At 47.2% G+C, this 24,842-nt stretch overlaps 10 protein-coding genes across 10 annotated transcripts; 8 read left to right on the top strand and 2 right to left on the bottom strand.

The window, feature by feature from the left end:
- Nucleotides 1-813: 813 nt before the first annotated feature.
- Nucleotides 814-1,437, top strand: F5891DRAFT_1065828 (uncharacterized protein). The gene is made up of 4 exons (XM_041363097.1): nucleotides 814-836; nucleotides 911-1,205; nucleotides 1,257-1,322; nucleotides 1,374-1,437. Exons 2-4 carry the CDS (start codon nucleotides 1,073-1,075, stop codon nucleotides 1,421-1,423), a joined length of 249 nt encoding a protein of 82 aa, XP_041219220.1. The 5' UTR covers nucleotides 814-836; nucleotides 911-1,072; the 3' UTR covers nucleotides 1,424-1,437.
- Nucleotides 1,438-1,880: 443 nt separating this feature from the next.
- On the bottom strand, nucleotides 1,881-2,515 carry F5891DRAFT_768006 (uncharacterized protein). The gene is made up of 3 exons (XM_041373195.1): nucleotides 2,321-2,515; nucleotides 2,104-2,250; nucleotides 1,881-2,048 (listed from the first exon to the last, which is right to left on the bottom strand). Exons 1-3 carry the CDS (start codon nucleotides 2,430-2,432, stop codon nucleotides 2,029-2,031), a joined length of 279 nt encoding a protein of 92 aa, XP_041219219.1. The 5' UTR covers nucleotides 2,433-2,515; the 3' UTR covers nucleotides 1,881-2,028.
- A 1,291-nt stretch (nucleotides 2,516-3,806) lies between these two features.
- Nucleotides 3,807-4,748, bottom strand: F5891DRAFT_985701 (uncharacterized protein; the record flags this gene model as incomplete). The annotated part of the gene is made up of 1 exon (XM_041377635.1): nucleotides 3,807-4,748. One exon carries the CDS (start codon nucleotides 4,746-4,748, stop codon nucleotides 3,807-3,809), a length of 942 nt encoding a protein of 313 aa, XP_041219218.1.
- Nucleotides 4,749-5,965: 1,217 nt separating this feature from the next.
- Nucleotides 5,966-6,666, top strand: F5891DRAFT_767960 (uncharacterized protein). The gene is made up of 5 exons (XM_041373194.1): nucleotides 5,966-6,165; nucleotides 6,232-6,285; nucleotides 6,336-6,364; nucleotides 6,421-6,473; nucleotides 6,578-6,666. The coding sequence occupies exons 1-5, from the start codon at nucleotides 6,058-6,060 to the stop codon at nucleotides 6,616-6,618; spliced, it is 285 nt and encodes a 94-aa protein (XP_041219217.1). The 5' UTR covers nucleotides 5,966-6,057; the 3' UTR covers nucleotides 6,619-6,666.
- Nucleotides 6,416-7,726, top strand: F5891DRAFT_767903 (uncharacterized protein). The gene is made up of 7 exons (XM_041373192.1): nucleotides 6,416-6,473; nucleotides 6,578-6,639; nucleotides 6,695-6,992; nucleotides 7,045-7,073; nucleotides 7,125-7,180; nucleotides 7,229-7,257; nucleotides 7,317-7,726. The coding sequence occupies exons 2-7, from the start codon at nucleotides 6,624-6,626 to the stop codon at nucleotides 7,576-7,578; spliced, it is 690 nt and encodes a 229-aa protein (XP_041219216.1). The 5' UTR covers nucleotides 6,416-6,473; nucleotides 6,578-6,623; the 3' UTR covers nucleotides 7,579-7,726.
- A 1,369-nt stretch (nucleotides 7,727-9,095) lies between these two features.
- On the top strand, nucleotides 9,096-11,667 carry F5891DRAFT_1153098 (cytochrome P450; the record flags this gene model as incomplete). Its single annotated transcript, XM_041365179.1, has 14 exons — nucleotides 9,096-9,294; nucleotides 9,347-9,476; nucleotides 9,524-9,712; nucleotides 9,777-9,928; nucleotides 9,987-10,099; nucleotides 10,151-10,256; nucleotides 10,314-10,327; nucleotides 10,386-10,575; nucleotides 10,634-10,690; nucleotides 10,740-10,764; nucleotides 10,813-10,935; nucleotides 10,987-11,000; nucleotides 11,057-11,189; nucleotides 11,244-11,667. 14 exons carry the CDS (start codon nucleotides 9,096-9,098, stop codon nucleotides 11,326-11,328), a joined length of 1,530 nt encoding a protein of 509 aa, XP_041219215.1. The 3' UTR covers nucleotides 11,329-11,667.
- A 1,333-nt stretch (nucleotides 11,668-13,000) lies between these two features.
- Nucleotides 13,001-14,104, top strand: F5891DRAFT_1196169 (uncharacterized protein; the record flags this gene model as incomplete). Its single annotated transcript, XM_041368260.1, has 8 exons — nucleotides 13,001-13,097; nucleotides 13,152-13,223; nucleotides 13,281-13,355; nucleotides 13,409-13,486; nucleotides 13,536-13,613; nucleotides 13,666-13,818; nucleotides 13,870-14,001; nucleotides 14,046-14,104. The coding sequence occupies 8 exons, from the start codon at nucleotides 13,001-13,003 to the stop codon at nucleotides 14,102-14,104; spliced, it is 744 nt and encodes a 247-aa protein (XP_041219214.1).
- Nucleotides 14,105-15,268: 1,164 nt separating this feature from the next.
- Nucleotides 15,269-16,883, top strand: F5891DRAFT_1176378 (uncharacterized protein; the record flags this gene model as incomplete). The annotated part of the gene is made up of 4 exons (XM_041365761.1): nucleotides 15,269-15,662; nucleotides 15,709-16,370; nucleotides 16,517-16,683; nucleotides 16,743-16,883. The coding sequence occupies 4 exons, from the start codon at nucleotides 15,269-15,271 to the stop codon at nucleotides 16,744-16,746; spliced, it is 1,227 nt and encodes a 408-aa protein (XP_041219213.1). The 3' UTR covers nucleotides 16,747-16,883.
- Nucleotides 16,884-18,836: 1,953 nt separating this feature from the next.
- On the top strand, nucleotides 18,837-19,629 carry F5891DRAFT_985696 (uncharacterized protein; the record flags this gene model as incomplete). Its single annotated transcript, XM_041377634.1, has 7 exons — nucleotides 18,837-18,936; nucleotides 18,982-19,053; nucleotides 19,100-19,174; nucleotides 19,222-19,296; nucleotides 19,343-19,417; nucleotides 19,465-19,536; nucleotides 19,583-19,629. The coding sequence occupies 7 exons, from the start codon at nucleotides 18,837-18,839 to the stop codon at nucleotides 19,627-19,629; spliced, it is 516 nt and encodes a 171-aa protein (XP_041219212.1).
- An 835-nt stretch (nucleotides 19,630-20,464) lies between these two features.
- On the top strand, nucleotides 20,465-21,650 carry F5891DRAFT_1281992 (uncharacterized protein; the record flags this gene model as incomplete). The annotated part of the gene is made up of 6 exons (XM_041370514.1): nucleotides 20,465-20,976; nucleotides 21,024-21,101; nucleotides 21,148-21,222; nucleotides 21,270-21,344; nucleotides 21,392-21,466; nucleotides 21,514-21,650. Exons 1-6 carry the CDS (start codon nucleotides 20,877-20,879, stop codon nucleotides 21,648-21,650), a joined length of 540 nt encoding a protein of 179 aa, XP_041219211.1. The 5' UTR covers nucleotides 20,465-20,876.
- Nucleotides 21,651-24,842: the final 3,192 nt, after the last annotated feature.

Genomic DNA, 24,842 nt, shown 5'->3' with positions numbered 1-24,842 from the left:
CGAATGTTATCTATATATAGCTTAATATGATATTCTAATTTGTTCACCAGTTCACTGATGGTATATTCTGAGTCGGCGATGTGGTATCTCCGAACTTCCATGAATGTTGGATCTTGTGATGGTTTGTCCTCAAGATTCAGGGGTTCAAGTTGTGTCCGGATTCAACATCAGGGCTGATAAAAGTGTTGCAACTTTCCAAGGCGTTGACGTGACACACGATGATCAAACGGAATAAAACGCGCTCAATCGAGTGGGGTGACGTTGTGGCGAGCCACGGCATTAGTAACTGTATGGCATAATCTGACTTCCGTTTGATCGAGGATACTCGGACAACCACCATCGCTGATTTCTTACTGCTAGTACTTTTCCTTACATTTTTGGATCTCTGGACTCTCGCTGTGCGCGACGTTGCTCGTATCTCGCCCTGTGCTCATGCATTCCCAGAAAGCCCACAGCCTTTTGGAGCGCAACACACTGTTTATGAAGAGCGTCAGATCCATTCATAGGTTCGATGGTGTGGTTTTACCGAAAGTAAACTTGTCACCGTCTTTCCACCTGAATTCCGCGACTTGTATGTAATGACATCACAGGAACTTATCGATCACCGGGTATACCTGCGCATCGATGTTTGGGCTATGCAAGGCGTATTTGAATCAAAACAGTCTTACATCAAGCAAAGATAGATACATTTTTGTGAGTCCGTTGACACGGCGGGATGCCTTTTGACGTTGACTTGACAGCTTTACTGCTACGTGGGATCCTTGTATTCGTTGCGATATCATGCCTTCTTACTGGAACCGAACTGTTTTCAGCTCCAGTGTGCTTTGGGCACTTTGGTGAGTACATGTCAAATCGAGAGTTCTACCATAGGCAACTCTTTGTCTTGTTTGACTCTTCACATCGGTACCAGTGATCGTTCGAGCACTGGTGACTGCACATGCACATGCTTCTGATCTTCGATCGCGTTTTACTCGCCGATGCCCGCCTCTACACTGCTATGTATAAAAGATGACTCGCATATGAGTGTTGAGCATTCATCACTTCTGTATTGATTGCTGCTGCTACCACTGCCATGTTACTCCACTCCGTGGCTATACTCGCTTGCGCCCTTAGCATTGCTGCTCATGCTGCTGCCTCACCCACAGCTTCCCTAGATGATTTGGATCAACGTGATGGCTTGATGGTTGGAGTTGACGTTGACGCCGGTGAGCATTTATCTATTCTGGCGTCCCTCCTAGCTAAGTCTTTCATAGAAGACGTTCCAGATAATGTCAATCTCAGCCAAAAGCGCGCCAATGATACCTTGCTTAGCGTTGATGTTGGTCAGTACCGTCTTTCTTCAAGTTGGTGGCTATTTGATGGTATTTCACCAGACGTCAGTGACATTCTGAACGATTTTACCGCAAATGTCTTCAGTCAGTAAATGACGCTTGTTTCACTCGACGGGCCGTGAAATGCCATATTTCTACTGTGCTTGGACTTCAGACTGCTGCCATGGATTTGTCGAGTAAATGTTATCATAGTTGTATGCGAGTGCCGCTATAGCCTATAACAATTGCGTGTGCCTTTTGTCGTCATTCAGGATATGCATTGCGTTCAGACTTCAGTCTCAACATGTAAAACACCTCTTACTCACTACCGGTACGCACTGTTCATGATTCAACTCAGGACAGGTAGTAAAAGACAATCGAGTGTTCGTTTCCATCAAGGTAAATGCAAGGCCTGCCATTGACTACGAAATAAGTATTAAGCCGTGCAACAAAGAATTTGCACACAAGAAACTGTAACAGTTTGTTGTGCTATACCACGAGTGAGTTCCATGCATTCGAGGTAAGTGAAACAAGCTTCTACAGAGTTACATACATGATAAGTTATATATATACTCGCAAATAAGTTGAAATGTTGCAACAATAATAACAAATGGACTGAAACATAGCATGCCTGCACCAGAGGTACAACAATCCGGGGGGTATACAATTGAAAGTCTCGCAAAGCCGCAAAGACAACTCCTGCTGGCTGGTATAAATATTAAATTTCGGATGTCCCTCCTGGATACAATCGCTTATGAGTCCTGTACTGTTCGCAAGACTTGTTTACACTCACTTGGTGTGGGACACGGAAATTTGGAACAGTAGTCATCAATCTCCAATTGCATTTCATGCAAGCCCGGCCTGCCTAGCATCCTGAGGAACATTCCGATGGTGCCAGTTACAGGGTCCATAACGCGCTTATTCTGTGAACCGAGAATATCTTCGAGGTCATAAGTGAAAAATGGCCATGTTAGCGCCATGAATCAAGTGTATTAACGAAAAAAGCTCACCGCGGGTACCAGGAGTATAAAGCAGGGCCGGTGTTGATAAAGGAATAGAAAACGCCAACTCAATAAACAAGAAGAAGCTGAAAAAGAGTGTAAGGAGAGCTGAAGTACGCATTCTGCTCTTAGACGATAATTGTGCAGGGGACGAGGGGTGATGGAACGTTAAAATTGCAAGTGCGGAGTAGGTCAGTTTATATGCTAATTTTTGTTTCGTAAATGACGCTATGGTTGTCCGGGTCCGAGTCCCAAAGAAAGATGGCTTCCATTCGGATTTGGCGATACTTAAGTACTGACGCGGCTACCGATGTAGAAGTGTAGCGCCATTTCGTGATCAATGGCAAAATGTAATGAAATGGAGAGATTGATCTTTTAGACTCAGATTACAAGTCACTAGTCACTTGTTATATCGGTGGACTTGTGGTGGACTCCATATTGGTCCTAGGCTACAGGAAAGGTCGAAACATTACAAGTCACGTGACTTCCTACCGAGTAGTCAAGGGCTTCAGAAGTTCAGAAGCTTCCAACTGGCCCTGGAGTCAGGGACAGCTGGCTGGAACCAATCGCAAAAGTCTATTCTCATTCCCCGTAATACGCAATAGTTTCAGTAAATCCTCGACCAGCATCACTTGTGCTTTTATCCATCATAGATTCGTATCTCCTCTAATACATGGATCTAATTTTTAGGATCGTGGTGTCGGAGGAAACCCAGGGTCTACCTCTAATCTGCACAACTTGGTCACGTCCTGTCACGCCTCGGCACAGTCAGCGGCTCTGGCTCTCCGAAGCCTTCCAAAGTGCGCGCATCCGAGTCGCGAAACGCTCGAAAACGGCGAATACCGTGACAGCATACTGGTATTATTAACCCAGAGTAAGTAATTCATCCAACACTGACAGTGATAATCACTATGATTGTACCGGTGGTGTTGCAGACAGCTTGCAGAATATATTTGATGCCCTGCATACATATCCCGAATCTGCACTGCGTCGCCAACTCGGAAATTTCGTGAACTGGGAATCGCGTCCTGTTGTAGTTCAGCAGTGTTCAAATCAGGGAAACGTAATTCATCACAGAGTGCTACACAATGCTACATAGCATTCTGTAGCGCAATCCAACCCGCTGATGTGACTTAATGTCATTATCGAGACAGCGCCTCTGAGAACGGGTAGGGTAACTTCCATAGCGTGGATTTTTCTCGAGGTCAGGGTCGTCACGTCACAATCAAAGTGTTACCAGCAGAACCCACTGGAACACACACTCAGCCTTGAGTCCGGTCTCGGGTAATCGCAAGCCTGCGGCTAAGTAGACACCGTGTGCAGAATTATTTGTGTATCTCCCCTGTCTGGTGTCACGCCATCGTACTTGCCATTGATTCTACTGGTTTTCCGACATCCCGCTCTTCATGCTCCAGGTAAATTTTTGTGAGTACCTATCTCTTAGTGTTACACTGATGAATATTATACTACAGACATATCGTATAAACAGAAGCGGCTAACATTGCTCATCAACAGCTTGTCGCGCCTCTGCTCCCAACACATCCAGTATTTTGTTCCTCGACCGCACTGCCGCCCTTCTTTGCCTTCTCCTCTCCATTAGATGCTCCTCAGCTTCGTCTTGTGCAATCAAAAAATCCAGGTAAGCTTGTTCCGCCGGACGAAGAAAGTTGTCAAACGAGTCATCAGAATGGAGTGCCGAAATCTCTTCGGGTGATGGCTCAAAATTAGTTGTGCAGCCGAGGGATGCCACCGACGGTGCAATATCCAAAGGTCCAATCGTTTCACCGAGTTGCATTGTCTTGAGATATCGCTGAAGGACGGCATTGGGAGGTGTGGCAAATGGATTTTGGACGTCCCAAACAAAATCTCTTGAACTACCCAATAGATCTTCGTTATTTCTCGCTTGACATCTGCATGCAAGAGGTCTTTTTGTCTCTTCAATTTCGTCGGGCTTTGAGAATGACCATGCACCGTCGTCGTTGACGGTAGTTGACAATTCTTTGCCTTCCTCGACAGGTGGCTCGTTGAAGCGTAAGGGTCCCAAGACCACGCGTTGCGTATACTCCCTAGCCACTCTGCGCTTCTTGTTCTTTATCAAGTCCATTCCTAGGCCCTTACGTGGCTTAAAGATGGTCGCAGCGCTTGGGCTGCGACTACCTGCACGCTTTGCACCTACGAGAGCCATCATCTCTCCCAGCTTGTCGTAAACTTGGCAAACCTCTTCATCTGCAGATGAGACTGTAGCAAGGCTCCCATCCTGGTCCACGTGATTGCGTGTGAGTGTAATACCGAGGATTTTGGCAGCCTTGTGATCTGAGTTACCAAAAGCCTTTCGCTCGGCGGGGGTGAGTCTGTTTGTGAGGGACAGTGCCGGACTGTCGGTGGTGCTTATCGAAACAGCGCTACCGGAGCACTTCGTGACTGTTTGGATGGACATATTCACCATATTATTGCAAGGCCGAAGTCAAGGAAGAAAGACGCAAGGAAGAGTGAGCGATTTGTGGTAGCCTCCATCGACACTGCGAGGTGCATCTTTATATCTCCAGTACTGTGGACGGCTTTGGCGCGCTCGACCGTCCACAGCTGTCCACAGTGCCTATAATAGGTCGGTGTGCAAGCTTAGTGGCATGTCTTTGTTCATCTTGCTTTGATTACCAATTTTGACAGGTGGTCCACTGTGGAGTCTTCAGTGACGATAGGCTGCGTAAAAAGGCCCGGGGTTGATTCCCTCATAGTTGATACGATGGACACTTGAATGTGAGGGTATGATATTGATCATCCACTCGCGATAGAGCAGAGTGAGTCTGGTCATCTATACAAGTTCCTCGCAACAGAACCGCATCGACTACCACATTCACCTATATGTTTGTCTCATACCAACAGATTTTATGATATTTGCATGACTTTAGGACGTGATCTGCTTCCATTATCACGTCGTTTTAATAGGCCAACCTCTGCTCACCTACGCATATGATCAAGCTTCCTAAAGCTCCCTGGTTAATTCAACTATGTTCCTTGTGAGACTATCTTCTTGGTGCATATATCTTCGGTGACATCTCGCAGTGTACTAATACCGTTCGAGTTCTTTGGACAGATTCTGGAGGACCTCGATCAGTGCCAGCTTTGTGATGTATAATTATTTTAATGGTTATCAATGGCGTTTATCGCTAAGCCCCGCGCCTTAACCTCAGCCTATTCGCGATCAAATGTTTGATGTGTGGAAGGGAATATGATATCATAGAGCGAGTCTTTCGACACCATTCTGAACAGCGCCGTTGTAACGAGTTTTGCTTTGTCGTCCAATCATGATTGTGATTATATAATATCCAGACAGGACTTCTGGTACTCCAAACGTTCACTTGCATCCGTTCGTCCATAACGCTGACTTTGGTAAATGTTCATTGACCGACAGAACACTAGTCACCACCATCACACCAGTTGTAGAAGCATGGGAGGAACTTTGGCACAAAACTGCCAGAGATATGATGAATGAACAGGATTGATGATGCATCATCTGTAACTTAAGTTGACAGGCTCAGCCTGCCAGTGATGCCATCATCCCTAGGTGACAGCATGCCTGTAGTAAGTGCCACCCATCAGCGCTCAGCTTCGTCTCCTGTTCATCACGGTGGATATATAGTACACAACACTAATAAGCTTTTCTTGATGCAACCCACAGAGGGTCACCTGTGAGCTCTCAAATCTCACTGACGTTGTCAACACTCGAGGGCACCCCATACTTTGTTATGTCCGCACAGCAGCAGTCAGCGAGCATTGCTGTTCAGCAATTGACTCTTACCATTGTATCATTCACTCTTGTGGTGTACGATCATGCTATCACATTCGCTCAAGAGGTACGTACTTTCGTCTTCATGGTCGATGACAGTCTAACTCTGATTCACTGCCATCATTTATTTTAGGTGACTTTCTTTTGGTCCAGTCCATGGTCACCGTCAAGAATACTGTATTTAAGCGTAAGGCCATTACGAATTATTCTTGTCAGTGACTGATTTAGGTTCGACAGATCCGATACTTGGCTCTCGCGCAAGTTTGGTGTGTCTGACTCCGTTTAATAAAAAAAATGCACTAGAAATGATAATATTGTTTAGTCTCACTGCTCTGGCACAAATAGGAGCAGCCAAGTTCTATAACTATCCGGTGAGTTTTTGAGCTGCACATACCATCGTTGGGGTCTTACATGCATCGTTCTACAGGAGTGAGCTATTTCGTATGACAAGGCAATAGACCGACTTACAGATTATGTAGACTCGGCTGGTGTCCTACAGTGGACTACGCTGTTAGATTAACAGTCATGGTTCTATGCCAATGTCAGTCCGTTGCGCATCGATCGATATCGATCCCACTGAATCGACTGGTATACAGGTGTTATAACATTGCGAGTATGGCATCTGTTCCCTCGGAGTTGCCTCATCAGATGGCTGGCAGTCACTGTTTTCGTCGTTTGCTTGGTAGTAGCTGCAATATTGGGCGCCATCGAGTATAATGCAATCAAGAGTGTCACGAACAGCAATTTAAGCTCGGCACGCCTTACATTTACATTCATCATCTATGTGCCAGCCTTGGTTGTCCATACGACTATGTTCTTACTTACGCTATATCGCTTTCGCGTCGCCCCCAGAGCCTTGCAGCAACACGGGATGATCCACCGATTCGTCAAAGAGTAAGCCCCTTATTGATCACAAGTTCTACCACAAAAGCTTATGTTTGCTTAGGGGGATGTTCTTGTATTCGTTTGCAGCCGGTGAATATATCTCGATTCTTTTCGTTTAGCACACGCTCAAGAAAATAACAGGATCGCTACTGTACGAAATCATCAGTCTTTCTCTAACTAGTTCAGAGGACATAACCGTAAGTTTTATGGCCATAGCTGCACGAAAGACTCGTAACCATTGCCAGAATTTCTATAATCCAATTGATATGGGAGGGTAAAATTGTTCCATCCATGGTAGTTCACTAAAGTTCACGAGCAACATCTTTCACCCAGAATAGCAATGGCAGCTACGGCTGTCTCTATCTGTCGCGCGATGCTAAGCATCCGGTCCTTGGCTGCAACTTACCATGTTGATCCGGCATGGTTGCTCAACCATGCGGAACTCAGTCGTGTCCAATGGAGGAGAGGACACACTGAAGGAGAAATCTACGTTGAAGTCAGCGAGCTCGAGATGGATGTGATTCTTCCGTCCAAATCTCCGGCATTACCTGCTGGGAATATCGGAAGAGAAGACGAAGTGCAAAACCATACCTAACTTGTATATCTGGCACATGATTCCTTTTTTATCTTATACTTACAGTATGTAGATATACGGCGTCAAATCGTTCAGACAAACTGGCATCTTCAACGACATTATAGCAATCTAATCATTTGGTACCGTGGTGTTGTAGACGAGTCTCGGATGGATGCTCTATTTTCGAGGTGTTCGATGCGGTGGCACTGCTTGCTTGACTTACAGTGCGCGTCACTTAGCACCACTAATTTTGAGTAACGTTTTCACCCCTTTGAAAGAAAAGAGACTTTTACATCATCTTGTAAAAACGATCCCTTTCAATGAATAAAGGGATATGGACTCCACATCAAGCATGAACGCAGCGTACTTCTTGAAGAAAACAAACCCACCTCAAATGGAGCAGGAACTGCACTGCCGACAGTCAGGCCTCTTGACAAAGCAATTAAAGCAATATATGACATTGTGTTGAATGTAAGTTCATGCAAGGCATTTCGTCGATATATGCACTTACCTTTGCACAGAATGCAATCCGTCACACGTTCGATGAGTATTTCCAATGCTGTACTATTCAACTTCGCCAAGCTCGAGATTGACATCCACATCCACTTCTACGAAGTCATGAGTAGTGGATATCAAAATAACAATAGACGTACATGATTGTGCGCTATCGTCACCCAATAGTCAAACATCCCGAAATAGTGATGGGGATGAGGATGAGTTGTCCCGACGCAAGTTCGATTTCAACGACCTCCGTATCACCAAGGGCATTCCCGTACCAGACTCGAACACCAAGATGATTCGCCCTAGCAGGATGCAGTGATAGTCAGATGCGAAATTAGTGTTTACAAGTGCGAGACAGACCATGAATCCCATGGGAATGCTGGCATGTTGTCGTCATAACAAAAGGATCAACGACTGCGACTATCTTGGAACTTTGACCCTGATTATCATACTACTCCATGTCGATTTTGAAGATCCATTGAATTTCGACAGCAACTCAGCCATCGAAGTAGGCACAGCAAGTAGATTTTCCGTTACTTCTCCATAGCGGATGGATTCAACACACACATGCGAGTAAGACTTAACAAAGCAGGTCAATGATTTGCGAGAACAACATCAGCGTGGATTACGAAGTCTGACTCTCCCAACAGGCAAGTTGTTATTGACTGTTGGAGTTGACCACGGTCAGCTAAAGAGCACTGGTCACAGGTACCTAAACAAGGCCTCTCACCGTCGTAGAAAGTGTCCGTGCAGTGAGTGCTTTGAGTGTGTAGCAATCTTTGTGTCGTGCCCGCCATTGCCGATAAGACGACGAGCACCCACGCCACATCACGATTGTGTGCGTGGCAGAGCTCGAGATATGAAGTTCGAAATATCATTGATGGAAGTTACAGCTCGAGAGTCGATACAGACAGATCTGGTTAGGAGAACACAACGAGACTTTCCCGAATTCATCCTGATAGCCTATTATCATGCCCCAAAGCCCGGTACCAGTGTTATAAGGCGACCGAACGTTGTGGTTTCAACAGCGATCCCTCATGTTCTCCGTTCAGATTCTCTCTCTGGCGACTTCGTGTATTATTTCCCTGATTGTTGCTTTGCGTCTGAGTCGCAGACGCGTCTATCCCTTACCTCTGCCGCCTGGCCCTCGCGGTTTACCATTTCTGGGAAACGCACTGCAATTGGACACCAAACGACCTTGGCTCACATATCTTGCTTGGGAAAGATATATGGTGGGTAGTCCAAGGTCTCTTCAAGTACTTGGATTCAATTTTATCCCTTTTCATAGGCAAAATCATTCACTCTCGCATCCATGGGATCGACATGATCATCATAAACTCTGAATCGATCGCGCGGGAGTTGTTGGACAAGCGCTCTGCAATCTATTCGGACCGCCCTGTCATTCCCACCAGTGAAATGTACGTCTTGCTCTCATCCAGCCTATTCCGATCAGCTGACGAGGCAGGGCTGGACTGGGATTCAATACTGTACTCCTTCCGTATGGCGATACTTTGCGACAACATCGCAAGATCTTCCATCAGGTCCTTAGGGCCGAAGCCTCTGTTTCATACCACGAAATGTACTCTCGTCACGCGAATGAATTAGTCTTCGATCTCTTGAAGGCCACCGGTGACCTCCAGATACCTATTCAAGCGTTTGTGCCCTTTTCAGTGACACTGTAACCTCCGACCTTACTGACAACCATACAATTGTCACAGATACACCTCATCGCTGATCATGTCTGTGACATATGGACACACCAGTCGCGGAACGCAAGACCCAATCCTTACCCGTACGCAAGAACTTCTGGATATTGCCAAACAACTCCTTTCTCCAGAGAGGGCTGCTATATTCACAGCCTTTCCTTTTCGTGAGTACTTCAATGCTATCGATGATGTCGATTCGAACATTTGGCGTGTCGGTTACAGTTAAAAAGCTGCCAGTTTGGTGCTTTCGTGGAGCTTATGCTCTGATGGGACGCACTAGAGAATTATGTCCACAGCTTTTAAACGAGCCCTTTGATGAGGTGAAGGCACAGATGGTACGTTTGCGCATTGTGGCTGGACGATTTGCATGATCTACTTACCTGTAGGCAAATGGTACTGCTTCGAAATCACTAGTTGCCGACTTCCTCAGTCAAGCTGACGAAGATGCTGACGAAGACACGATGAAAGCCGTTGCATTGATGGGATACATAGGTAATGTTTTTTTTGAAGGCACATGAATCATTATTTGATGCGGATACGGCGTCCCAGGCGGCATAGACACGGTGAGTCATTGGTTTAGGGAATCCTTATCACTTCTTCCCTTACCTTGATGTCCCGCAGTCTACATCCACATTGCACATATTCCTGATGGCTATGGTACTTTATCCCGATGTTCAAGCCAGGATTCGTGCAGAAATAAATCAAGTCGTGACGCATGATAAAATGCCGTCCGTTGATGATAGACCATCGTTACCCTACCTTGATGCCGTTCTCTGTGAGGTTCTAAGATGGTATCCTCCCATACCCCTAGGTCGGTCCATTAATGTGCCTTGGTGTTTATGCAATCGCGTAGCTAACTCCTTGCACAGGAATGGCGCATGCGACAACAAATGATGACATTTATGGCGGGTACTTTATACCCAAAGGTTCGTCCTATGACTCGGGGTTACATCGACTTATCTGCAGTTTAATTAGGCACAGTGGTGATGGTTAATCAATGGTCTGTACGATGCAGCGTATCCAAATGCTTGAGTTGAACATGATTTAGGGCATTGTCTCGGGACGAAGACATATTTCCTGATGCATCGCGCTTCGATCCCACTCGCCATCTCACAGCTGATGGGCAGCTGAAGGATCATTTTGTCAACCATTTTGCCTTTGGTCATGCCAGGTGAATATCTCGCGATCAGTATCACTTTTAATTGTTCACCGACTTGAGCAGGCGCGTTTGTCCCGGTAGGATGACTACTGATTTATCAATGTTAAGGATGTCATACTCATACCGTGGGCAGGTCGTTGGTTTGTACAGAACAGTCTGTGGCATGCAATGGCTGCCATTCTCGCCGTCTTGGGTATCGATCATGCCAGAGACTCGAACGGAAACAAGATTGAGGTAAAGCCGGAATTCACCACCGGCATGGTGATGTAAGTGGCCTCGATGCATGCGCGAGATAACAGCTAAGTATAAGTCGTCCGAAGTCGCCCGCAGCCTTTCCAGTATTCGTTCGAAGTCGTGAATTCAGCGAGAGAAGGGCAGCTTCGCGCAATGATGAATTTGATATAGACGGTTATTTGGGCTACTATGTGAAAGGTGCCGGATTTTGAGCGCTCGGAAGGCTCGGCGTCACACGTCTGGAGCCCGTTTCTTCCTCGCATTTTCATTCTCCATATGACCCGCTTGCTCGTTTTTCAGAATGCTCACTCGCTCACACATTTTTGCCTGATTTGCAATTAGCTCTATATATTTCTTTGTATATACTCAGGGATTTACTTGTAGCGTCCTAATTAGTTGCTGTGGAAGTTCACGAATCACCGAACGAACTGTTACATGAGTGCTACTCACGAAGAAGTTGACCGTCAGATAGTTACTATGTCCATTCAATACTCGCGCTCTTGTGTGGCGCCGAGCAATGGGCTGAACGTTGAACATCGAGGCCTAGGTTCTGTTGTTGAAAATGATAATTATTTTTGTTATCTGCCTGTTATTGTCATATCCCTAATAATTAGCAAAGACCAAAATTGGACTCGACTACGGGAGATCTAGACTATTGTGGTCGCCGCTCAGCTCAGGCTGTTGTCACGTATGTTTTGTGATTTTGTGGGTGACTGAGTAGCTGATCAGCTTCCTTTTTCTGTTTAGAACACCCCGCTGTGATATATGTTGACACAGCACAGTAGGCCATCAGATTGGGCGCATGTTGAAATGGACGGATCAATGAACGTTGAGTCGATGAGTCAAAAGCCGCGCTCAATCAAGAAGTTTTCATGATATATCGTTTGAATGTCAAGGAAACGGGCAAAAGTACGTATGCACTGCGGCGGGTACCTCAGACTGGTGAGATTCAGTACTCATCGCACTCAGCCTGACCAATCCAATCACCATGCATTTTACTAAAAACACTGGCTCTCTGTCCCATGTCTCACTCGTCATACAGGCGCCATCTAATTCATTAATATCTAGCCGCACTTGACTGGTAGGTACACGAGGCACGGCATCAGTGGGCCGAGGCCCTCAGGCCTCAGGGAAGTTGGTCAGGATTTAGTACTCGCGCACACACTGCTCATCGCGCTTAGTGTGGACACATTAGCCGAGGGATGCGGAGATTACACGACTACTTGGCCCGACGATCATGGAAAGTCACAAGTTGTGTCATTCAGGCCTCAGCATCCCGACACGATGACGAAACATCATCGATGCATCGACTGTTTTGCAGAAATGAAGAAGAGGAAAGAGTCTTGATCGCGAGTCACTGCTACTTTCATTGGCAACTGCATCTGGCATTGGTAGACTGGCCCATCCTCGAAAGGCCCATCACAGGCGGCGCCGTCGCGGTCTCACATATTACGCGATTTATATAAACCAACACTTCTGTTCAAAAAAAGCTCGTCGTAAAGCCGATCATGGCCTAGCTTGCGTTTACGTAGAAATTACGTTTAAACAAGCAATCAGATTGATGCGAACGGCATGTCCTTTTTCACTATCCCAAAATGATTACTCAATGCAAATACTGGAACTTTTTTTTTTGTAGTTTTTCCTCGCTTCTTCGATTTACTACTGGCCGCACCCGCATGTAAGTATTACTCGGGACCCTATCCCTGAGAGCAAATCTCGGCTAGCCCTTGTAGTATAAAATGCGAGCGCTCGTACCATCGAAGACCAGCTTGCTATCGTTAGCTTTCTGTGCTTCCTCCGCGTACATCCTCCCTACTTCCTTCAATCGCCCTCCAATCCTACAATGCTCTCCAAATACTTCGCTCTTTTTGCCGCCTTCGCTGCCTTCACCCCTGCATTTGCAGCCCCCGTTCCTGAAACACTAGTCGACGCGGTTGTCGGTAAGTCACGTCCCATGTGTGTGTGTTTCCATCCTCATTGTGTTTATGTTGTAGCTGTTACCAACGATGTCAACAACCTGAACGTCAATGCGCTGACAAAACGCGCTGATGCAGTGAATTCCGGACGTAAGCACGAAACATCATCACGACTTGCCTGCAATGTTGACTAGAATGGCATTTCAGTCTTCGACGAAGTGATCAAAAGGCTCGAATTCACAGAACGAGACAGCGGATGTGGCCTCGCGGATGTAGACGTTAGTGAGTAATTTTTCTCATGAGTCGCTGTGCACAGCCTGACAAGCGTTGAATAGTCGTCAGCAACGTACTTAACAATGTTACAATCAATATCTTGAAGCGTGATGACTGCGATGTTGTCGGAGTTACTGCTGGTAAGGATTTCTTCCTCTGTATGAGCCCAAATGCTGAATGATTTGTCAGCGGCCGTTGATATATTGAACAACCTCAACGTCAATGTTCTCACCAAGCGTGAAGTCACAAGTTCACAGGTCGCGAGCGGTACGCCATTATTGTGCTCATTTTGTATTGCTTTTCTGAGAGTTCGTTATAGCTGTTCAAGCCGCAGCGCAAAACCAGGGTATTACCTTGGCATCGCGCTCTGATCTGGACGACGCAGCGGCTGTAAATGAAATCCTCAGACGGTACGAGGGCATTGCTGCGCGGGCTAAGGGGTCTCCCTATAGTCAAGCCCAAATTGTCGACGGTGTGGCACGTGGTATTTCTGTCACCGCCAGATTCTGACTTCATGTTGTAGCAATTATGCAAGCCATGCAAGCATACGGTGGTTCGAGCTCGCGTCGCCGAGGCACGACTCCTGATGTCCGAGCCGTTACCGAAGATCTTCTTAGTAAAGTCTATGGCACTAAACGCGCCAATGTCATCAGCGGTGAGTAATTTTATGACCGCAGTTTAAACGACTCTGAAATCTAGCTCAGGTCTTTGAGAATGATCCAAATACTGCGAAGGGCAACGTTATCAGCGGACATTGACGTGTTTGCCCGTTAGTATTTCCATGGCTGCAATGTGATCGTCATGAATTAAATTCGGTTCTTGAACAATCTAAACAATACGAAGGTTGTCGTCGCGTAAATAACTGGACGATTTGCAAAGCAGTATCCTCATACCCGATCACGCGCAGCACACATACCCCGTCCACCACCATTCGTTTACCACTGTCACTCGTTAAATCACTTATTACCTAGCCGCGCGTAATGAACTGTTTCCTCTTCCTCAATCCCTATTATAAAGAGCAGATTTGTCCAAGAAACAGTGCCTAGTACTTGTTGATCTTTGCTGTGGAGTTAACAATCAAGCACGTGATCGAAGTCACGAATCGTTTTATCCATCGGAATGAACGTGTCAGCGAGTCACCAATCAACAGTGGAACAATAGATTATAGTTACATCCTAGTTACATGCCGTGATAATATATACATAAGTTTGGAATGGTTGCATATGAACAAGACCATGTGAAGAATACTTGCAGGCAGGCAGACACGTCGAAGCTTGCCCGAGTGAGCCTAAGAGATCCGTCGGTGATCGGTTTAATCCAATGTTGCCGCACGGTCTTAGAACAAGGGGGTGATCGGTATTACCCTCGTACGTGGAGATAATATGGAGCTTCATCGTGGTATGGCGGGCAAATTCATGTCGTGTATGTACCGATTGCGGCACACGTGTGTCGTCGCAGTTGGACGATAAGACTTGCTGTAATGTGATGTCACCATTAATACAAGAAGAAACGACATATCTGCCTTCCATTGAATCGGTCGATTCAGGGGGAAACTAGAAGTTATTGAATATTAGTATATTCCCAGAACGGCGGCTGTTCAGCATCATTACCCAAGGTCGGACAACAATGCGACCCGTATAAACCTTGTGCAAGGTTTTACGTGAGATGTTAGAAGGATCGTGTTCGGGGATGACGGTCTGGGCCATGGCGTGACAATGCCGATGAGTGTCATCCTAGTATGATGAGCAAAGTGCGATGAGTCAGTGTCCTAGTGTACGAACCTATGTATCAATTTGAAACGAATATGCTCCAGTTCGATGATCGATCCCATTATCGTCGGGCTCGAGGAGCGTGGTGAAAGATCATCGCTTACATAAGCTAACTTTTTGCCGTTGAAGCTCGTGTTTGCTCGGAAGCTCTCCATGTCTTCACAACTTCTCGTCCGTCATGCTGTTCGTTCAGCGCGCCAAGCCAGGGCGTATGACCGAGTCAGATCAGATTTCTCTGTAAAATTGCATAGAAATGTGCGCGTGATTTCATCTTCAGTGACGCGCTCGGCGGCGGCTGCACCGAGACTGAAGCCGACACCGACCTCAGCGCCTCCCCCTCCATCTTTCGAGTCTGTGCCACAGCGAGAGCAATCATGGTTGACCACGAAAGTCAAGGCGTCTCCATTCCTTTTCTCAATATTTCTCTCTGCGGCGCGTATTCTTGGCTATGGCTCGCCGCAACAGTTTGCTAATCGGCGCACTCTGCTCTTATACAACACTCTATGTGCTACGCGTGCCGATGAAGCGTCTGCATTTTGGAGAGAAGGTATGCGCAGTGACTCTATGTGACGCTGAATTAATTCCTCAATAAGAATACGCTCTTCCGCCAACTTTCCAATCCTGGTTTGCGATCACAAACCTGCACGTCTGGCTGCTCACTGTCCGACTCCGTGCTCTCCCTGCACCACACGGGATACAGCATGTGCAAGGGCTCATTGACCATTTCTTCCAGGACGTCGAGGAACGCTTGCGCGCTGTCCTTCAACCGGGCGTCCTACCTCCTCGTTCGTCATCGCCAAAGCTATTAGGCACTACCGAGGATGGTTCACACTATCCACACAGCTCTTTTTACACCACGCCCGCCGCCCTCGCGCCGAAAAGCACCTTTCTTTCGGATAAAGCCTACCAAGAGGCCGTAAAACTTCAGAAACGCTCTCGTGCACCAGAAAAATTGATCACCAGGCAGATGAAAATTCTAAAAGAGCAATGGGCCGGGATGGGAATGAGTTTGGACCTTGGCCTCGTAAGGGGCGATGCCGAGATGGCTGCGGCAGTCTGGAGAAATTTGTTAGGTGCACGGGGTGCAAGTGGGATTGCGTTGGACCACGAGGCCAACGGCAACAGTTATCGGAGAGCGGTTAACCTAGTTGGTGGACTTGTCGAAGATGTGAGAAAGGTGGACGTAGATACAGAAGAGTTCAAGGACGATAACAGCGGTGTGCATGACTTTGCTCCTTCGGAAAATGACCGGTATGTGTATTATTTTTCTTTTGTCACTCACTCGGTGCGCATGCGACAATGTTGTCTCCAGTGCAGTACCCACCCGTGGCACTTGCGCTAAGGCATCCCTCATCTGGATGTTCATATTATTTCTTGCTAATTCTCACTTACCCCAGATATATCGGTTATCCAGAGCTTATGGTCACACTTGTCTCCTACATCCGCCGTGAGATTATGAGACTGGAGCGTCTCGACGACAGTACCATCATGGGACCACGGCGTGTCGGGCGAGAGGGTGAAGGTGTCCAGAACTTGAGATGGGGAGAAATGGAAAACGCTATACGGAGGTAAGTCGGCAGTTGGACCGTTCCTAGATGACGAACTAAAATGTACGTTTGTCTCCCAGATAGTAAGCCAGACAGCCTGAAGGTTATCCGCGGCTGCGGTATTCGGAGAAGTATATTATAATGCATATTTCAATACTTTGTGGTTGGATGATAATTTTTTTTGCTTCGATCCGAAATCTTAGCTCCCATCTTTTGCCGTCGAGGCTGTGAAATGAGATTGGTGTGTTAGGTCAGTCCGTTGGTTCATGTTCTGGTTCGTGAGTTGTTCGGCACCGAGTTACAGGACATTTGCTTCCACCTCATAGCATGACCTTGCGACAATTGTTCCTTCCAATGAGTTCTGATGGGGCTACCAATGCCTCAGTGCTGCCGAAAAACTTATACCGTTTGACGCAGCGAATTGCTTGGAAGCGAAGCCCAAGCGTATAGTGCATATACGTATGAGTGCTATATGACAACGGTTCCGAACTTCCTGAGTTTGTTCGGTCCAGTGTCAGAAGCTACATGGTTTTTAGCGTATAAGTAGTCTACCCCATCTCACTTTTACAGGATCTGGTATGCTCCTTGTTTCACGTATTCATGAAGGTTGACGGCGGTCCCCAGTCTAGTACTGAAAGTCACAACACCCACCCAAGGTGTGTTAGTACATGCTGAAGCCTGTAACTGATTCGCTTATTATTTCGTGCGCAGGTGTTCTATATCGACAGGATTCGATGCGGCACCAGTACATAGTCAACGACTGGTCCCACGTCACATTACTTCCACACGACCCAACGAGCCTTGCGGGCCTGCGAGTCGGTTAAATCGAAATGCGCACGGTGGAACTTGGAAGCCTCGACCTGGAGCCTATGAGTCTACGGCATACCCTGCGCATGGGAGTCGGAGATAGATAGATATTAGGTAGAGGCTAGACTGGCCGCGATCAGCGACATGATCAAATGTCTAACCGGCTTCCATCAAACTCTTTCGGGACGAGCCTTGCATCTTTTTTTATCCATGTCCGGTGTGTGGCATGTGCGTAACGCAATCATTTACTGATGGCGGTCGGCTCTAGCTGATATGCCGGCATCTCGAAGGTAAGTTTTTTCTAGCGATCAATGAGCGACACATTGAAATTTGTTTCAGATCAATGGAAAAGATACTTTTCCATCTTCCCCGGCCTCAATTCACAGCTGATGGCCTGCTTCGAATTCGTACGGCGTGACGTCGCATATCATGTCTAACTTTATCTACCTATGCAGAGGCCAGGCCAGATCAGGGAAACGTAATTCATCGCAGAGTGGTACAATCCAACCCGCTGATGCCATTCGGTGCTGGCGCCTAGGTCTTTGTTTACTACCTTGCGGCGTTCTGGTCTCGGATGTAGTGCGGTAGATCCGTCATCCTGCAGGGCCATGACTTGTCATGCCGTATGATGTCCCATCGTTCCGCGATTCATGATCAACGATTTCCGGCGCATAATTCCCTGTTCCAACTTGTGCTCCTCGCGGCCCGCTCGAAAATCATTCTCACACCGTACGGGACTGCTCGCATCATTCAATCCAAAAAATTACGATCTGGTAATAAAGGGACGATGATGACACAAAGGGTCACCAGTACAGCTATTGGCTTGAAGCCAAAGACCCGACCCGAGTAGGCGGCAGGCCTAACACTATGTGGCGGTGAGGCCGAGCATGGACGCTCGACTGTTGCACAACTGTAAGCTCGAGTTTCGGCAGTTCGGCTTGAAATATGATTGCAAACCACACATGCGCCGCCTTATGTCACTGGGGCGGCGTTATCGTGCCGAGCGGAAGTTACACTTCCGTGCACGTAATCTGTACAAACTCGGTAATGTCGGCGGATGGCCCACGGTCCGTTCGATGCTGATGCGCATTTCTGACACAGGGGTAGATGATCCACAGCGTGAACAGACTGTGGCATCAGTCGAAACGACTGTACTAGAAACAAATCGTTCTCTCCATCATTTTCACGGTCCCAAACTGCAAATCCTGGTTGCCATGTTGAGTCAGTATGACATTTTGTTCACATCGCAGAAAATAATCTCGGTATTGGGTATAAAAAACAATCGCCTTCCTCTCTAGTTGTTCCATCGTTCTTTACCTTCTTCAACCGCCTCCAGCTGCTTACCTTCCTCTCGTTAACAATTCACAATGCAGCTCACTCTTCTCGCATCCCTCGCTGTCCTTTGCAGCTCTGCTTTCGCTGTCCCTGTTGACAGTCGCTCTCCTGAATTGGTTGATGTCTTGGCCTGTGCGTCCCAGAACTTGTTGTAAGAATACAAACTGACATGCGCAGATGTGGAGGATGTTGCGAACTATGACACTGTGAACGTCCTCACCAAGCGTACCTTGGTTGATGCCTTTGCATGTGTGTGCCCAACCTCATCATAAGCGTACTAACTGACTCTGCGTAGACGTAGAGGATGTCGCGAACTACGACACTGTGAACGTCCTCACCCGCCAGGCGTCCATAGCCGACGTATTTGCTGGTATGGCACTGACTGCAACTTATAGTTGGCCGCTGACAGTTTTCCAGACGTGGAGGATGTCGCGAACTACGACACTGTGAACGTCCTCACCAAGCGTCAGGCCTTGGTTGATGCCTTTGCATGTGCGTGCCCAACCTCACCATAAGCATACTAACTGACTCTGCGTAGATGTGGAGGATGTCGCGAACTACGACACTGTGAACGTCCTCACCCGCCAGGCATCCATAGCCGACGTATTTGCTGGTATGGCACTGACTGCAACTTATAGTTGGCCGCTGACAGTTTTCCAGACGTGGAGGATGTCGCGAACTACGACACTGTGAACGTCCTCACCAAGCGTACCTTGGTTGATGCCTTTGCATGTGCGTACCCAGCCTCACCATAAGCATACTAACTGACTCTGCGTAGATGTGGAGGATGTCGCGAACTACGACACTGTGAACGTCCTCACTTAAGTCGGTTTGCATCCCCTTACTACGTCGAACTCTCGCCAACCTTTGCATCATCAATTTGGCAGATATACCCATTACGGAGCGCACTTCCACGTTTTCCTTAGTCAACCATGCGGGCTGTTCGTTGCTACTTATAATGCAGTGTTCGCATGTCCCGTATTAATTAGCGTGCGTTTGAATCGCTAGAATCTCGTTCTCAATCATTCGCGGTGCATTCAGCTACACTACCAGTGTTGTATCCGCCCAGTGTGAGCGTGAAATTCACTATAAGATGACAACGTTGTTGAGATGCTGTTTTGTCGATCTTCAAAGGCATCGAGGATTGTGACACTCCATGCACGTGTTGTCTAAGTTCAAAGGCTATTGTGCACGGAGCGCGGGATTTGATTATGTAATGTTCTATTTATGTAAAAGTGCATCATGGTCTCTGAAATTTGAGTTGTTTTCACAATGCGGCGTTATGGAAAAATGCTGGAGCATACATACGGTAATAAAGGGACGATGATGCACACAAAGGGTCACCAGTGCAGCTATTAGCTTGAAGCCAAAGGCCGGACTCGAGTGGGTGGCAGGCTTAACACTATATGGCGGTGAGGCTGAGCATGGACGCTCGACTGTTTGCACGACTGTACAGCTTGGAATATTATTGCAGACCACACATGCGCCGCCTTATTATGTCATTGGGGCGGCGTGATATATTGTACCGAGCCGAAATTATACTTCCATGCAATCTGTACAAAATCAGTAATGGCACTTTACGAATGCCTCGGGCAGACCGTCCGAAGCTGATGCGGCGCATTTAGAACATTTCAATTTCAGGGTGGATGATCCACCGCGTGAACGAACTGTGGCCCAATCGAAACGACTGTAGAAACAAATCATAGGATGCATTCAGTCTCGAACAAATATCCATCGCGCATGTAAGTACAACTTGGGTCTAGAACGCTTCAACACAGTGAACAATCGCGATCATGGGCGAAATTGCGCCGATGGGTACCTGCGTATAACGTACTTCCGGGTCTTCTACTTCGAAGAGAAATCTTCTTTCCATCATTTTCACGTCACAAAAGGTCCCAAACTGCAAACCCTGGTCGCCATGTTGAGTCAATATGACGTTCTGTTCGCATCGCAGAAAATAATCTCGGTATTAGGTATAAAAACAGTCGCCTTCCTCTCCACTTGTTTCATCATTCCTTTCCCTCTTCCACCGCTTTCAACTGCTTACCCTTCCTCTCGTTAACAATCCAACAATGCAGCTCACTCTTCTCGCATCCCTCGCTATCCTTTGCTCCTCTGCTTTCGCTGCCCCTGTTCAAAGCCGGGATGGATCATTGGTTGATGTCATCGCCTGTGCGTCCCCAAACTCTTTGTAAGAATACCAACTGATATTTACGCAGATGTGGAGAACGTCTTGAACGACGCCAATGTCAACGTCCTTACAAAGCGGGACGCTTCAGATGTTGATGTCATTGCCTGTGCGTGCCCAAACTCGTTTGAAGCATACGAACTGACAATGGGTAGATGTGGAGAATGTCGGCAACAACCTCAATGCCAACGTCCTCACCCGGGATGTCCCTTTGATCGACGTCGTTGCTGGTATGTCACTTACTGCAACTCGCAGTTCGCCGCTGAAAGTTTTCTAGCTGTCACCAATGATTTGAACGACCTCACGGTCAACGTCCTCACCAAGCGTACAACCTTGGCTGATGTTATCGTTGGTAAGGCACTTATCTCAACTCACAGTTCGGTACTGAAGCTTTCTCAGACGTCCAGGACGATTTGGATAATCTTAATGTGAACGTCCTCACCAAGCGTGAAGACTTGGCCGATGTCATCGTTGGTATGACACTTACCTCAACTCACAGTTCGCTACTGAAGCTTTCTCAGACGTCCAGGACGATTTGAATAATCTTAATGTGAACGTCCTCACCAAACGGGATGCCGGCCTGGTAGATGTCATTGCATGCGAGTACCATTTACATGATTTCTTCAGAATACTTCTAACCCCATCCCTCAGATGTTGAGAACGTTCTCAACGATGCTAATGTCAACGTGCTCACACGATGAGCTAATTTGTGTGCCCTTATTGCTTTCAACTCTGGCCAACCATTGCATCATCAATTTGGTAGATATACCCATTACGGAGCACACGTCCACGTCTCTCATAGTACACCTTGCGGGCTGTTCGACGCCAATGTCGTAGTATTCATATGTCACGTATTAATTAGCGTGCAATTGAATAATTAGAACCTTGACATTCTAGATCATTCGCGGTCGATTCTACTACGCTATCCGCGTTGCATCAGACAGTAACGACAGTACTTGATGTTTCCGAAATTCCATTGAATCAAGAGAGGTAACCCAGGCAAATATGCCAGAGTGCCACCACCGCAGTGGCCGCACCCGTGATCAGACTTATCTTTGCCATACGGTTGGCTGCAATTGCCACGCAGTCAAAAAATAAATCGAAAATACAACAGATCCCTACCTTTGAGGCCATGAAATACCGTTTCAGAGCAAGAGTCTGGTGAATGGTAATGATATTAGCGAAACAATTGGTACGACATCATTACCGAACGCAGAACTGGAATAATCACCGAAGTAAAAATTCGTCAACGCAACAACACACAAGAAATCCCCTGCTTACCTTCTAAGGGAGCTGCCAGGGTGGGTGCGAGCCCACCAAACGGCATCAAAAAGACGGCATGCCCAGGGGGAATACTGCAAGTTAAGCAATGGAATTTCAAAGGCGCCCGAGCGACTTTGATACCGGTGATGGTAAAACTGGAGGGAGGCTGAAAGGAGGAACTAGGAAACACTAATAACGAGATTTTAGCATGATCTGTGTGCTTGGCTGGATTAGAAAGTACAATATTGACGTTAACAAGAGACTGTAGAACGTTGTTCCAGGTCGTTCTGTATTCTAATGGCCAAATTCCGACCCTAATTAATTATCTTCAGCTGAGTTCAAGTCGGCAGAAAAACACTTACTACTAGTAGACAACTTGGTGGATCCCAGTCTGTGTCGTACCGACCGCCAATTCAGAGGTACGATACATCAGACTCACAGTTGAACATTACTCCGACTCCCACACAATGTGGAGGCCTAGCGCTAAGGGTTCTGTCGCACCTTGAATGGCTATTTCTCTGCAAACGCTTATGTTCTCACGGTTCGGTCTTGATTTGACTTCCACCGTTATTCGACATTTCTGCGTTCTCGCCCCCTAGACCTGCAATGTAAGATTCGCTTTTTCCTCCCTTTCTTGGCACTCTGAAAGTTTTTGCAGGATGTTCATTTCATTGTGAAGGCTCCGTGCTGTGCCGCTCGAGTGATCAACTGCCTGCCTGGCCCTGCCACTCTTAATCATACATGACATAAATGGTTAATCTCACCTCTCGGCGTGAGTTTCAGGCGTTCGTAGTATATCGCCACTCTGTGCTTCCGCTCCAGTTGCCAGCACTTCTCGAACTCACAACAAGGCGATCTCCTACCTTGTATCGAAGTTTGATGGTTTTCTGGCTTGGTTCAGTCACATTGAACAGACTATTGCAAATCATCTGCCGTGTCTCCTCGAGATACCTGTGCTTGCTAAAACCGCCCGGTCGCTTCCACGTAGAAAGGGTTGGAAGAATGTAGATCACGTGAACGTCATTTTAGGTGTTAACTGCCTTGCCCCGTTTGGCTGTCAACGAAATCTTTTCGAATGTTGTCCAAGTTATGAATGCTGTTCGGTGCTGTCTGCCCACTTTCTCTCTGAGTGTGTAGATGAGGGTCCTTCGCCGCCTCCCTCCGGGCTATCATGTGACTCGCTCGATTGTTCTCGTGTTCCATGGTCTGCCCTTTCGATTGAGTTCTCTTATCCGTCACCTGCGCACTGCCACATCTGTTGACGTGCTATCGCAGTGCATCCGTCGTCTACTTTCAATGGCTGCCCCGTCTTAAATGTTTGGTCTCGTACTAACACAGGTAACGGTCCGACCTGCCACATCCATGAATGTGCTATGTATTTGCAGGCCGTGGACTCTAGTGTCTCAAGCAATATATGACTTGCGTACTTTCCTTTCACGACTCCTTGGGGTTTGCGGGACACTCATCACATTCCAGCCATTCTTGAATGTAAGTATCACATCCTTTATCGTTTGTCCCGCGAACTTTTGTCATGCCGCACAGTTTCGGGGACCGTCGAGGGCGTGTGGGTCTGTTTCAGCTGTCTTATAAGCTACAGCCTGTGAAGATACAGGCGTAACCCAGGCCGGTATTTAGCAGCCTGAGATAAGCTCAAATTCTAGATTTGGATGAATACTGAGAAAGTTAGATAGAAAACTCCTGTCGGTCAGCATACAAGCGCTGAAGGTAGCCAGAGATAGTGCTCAATGATGCGATCATTTATATCTGCTTAGTGTGACTGCCATACTCAGTCAGAAAGCATTAGGCAAGTATGGTTGCCTGGGGCCAGCGGAGAGGAAGGACAGTAATTACCAGCAGAGCGAGCCGCATACGCATGGGTTGCCATGTAGGTAGCCAGGTGTGATATTTGATTATTTCAATAAAAGCGACACAAAAACACAAACAGCGGCAGTGGATGAGAATTGGGAGCACGCCCAATAGAGAAATGTTCGCCAGAACAATGAATGTGAATAAAGATAAGGCGACTCTCAAAGATCACGACAGGTGACTGACCAGTACGATGCGCGAAGAGAGCCCATGGGAAGGCCACGATTAATCTGCTGACAACGACAGTGCTGTATGTGACAGTCGCTGGGACCACGGTTGAGAAGGACTGCCCACAATGCATGAAAGATGACGCAAACATGCGCGATGGAGAATATGAGTACGATTTTCAATGACCCACGACACTTAATGAGCGAGAATCCCGACTGAAGTCACGAAACGGGCTGAAGAGACAAGCACCAACTTGGATGAGAAAATAAGCATACAAATTATGGCTGTGAAAAATGAGCATACAGTCTGTGATGCGGTGCCGTGAGTGCAGCTCACGATGGTGAAGGATAAGCATGCAGTTCGAAGTGGTGATAACGGACAGACAGCCCATCGTCGACAAGTGACAATCGTCGCAAAGTTCGGGGCCATGACGATAAATGCATAGCTTATGACAGCAATAGATGCGGACACGGTCTGTGATAACAATAACAAGCGAGACAACTCACGATGGTAGGAACAAAATGATAAGCACGTGTAAAAGGGGATATGTCAC

The sequence above is a fragment of the Suillus fuscotomentosus genome, assembly GCF_016647785.1.
Source record: "Suillus fuscotomentosus strain FC203 chromosome Unknown F5891scaffold_94, whole genome shotgun sequence".
NCBI classification, from domain to species: Eukaryota; Fungi; Basidiomycota; class Agaricomycetes; order Boletales; family Suillaceae; genus Suillus; species Suillus fuscotomentosus.
Note: the sequence above shows the minus strand (reverse complement) of the source record. Positions and strands in the feature narration are given on the sequence as shown.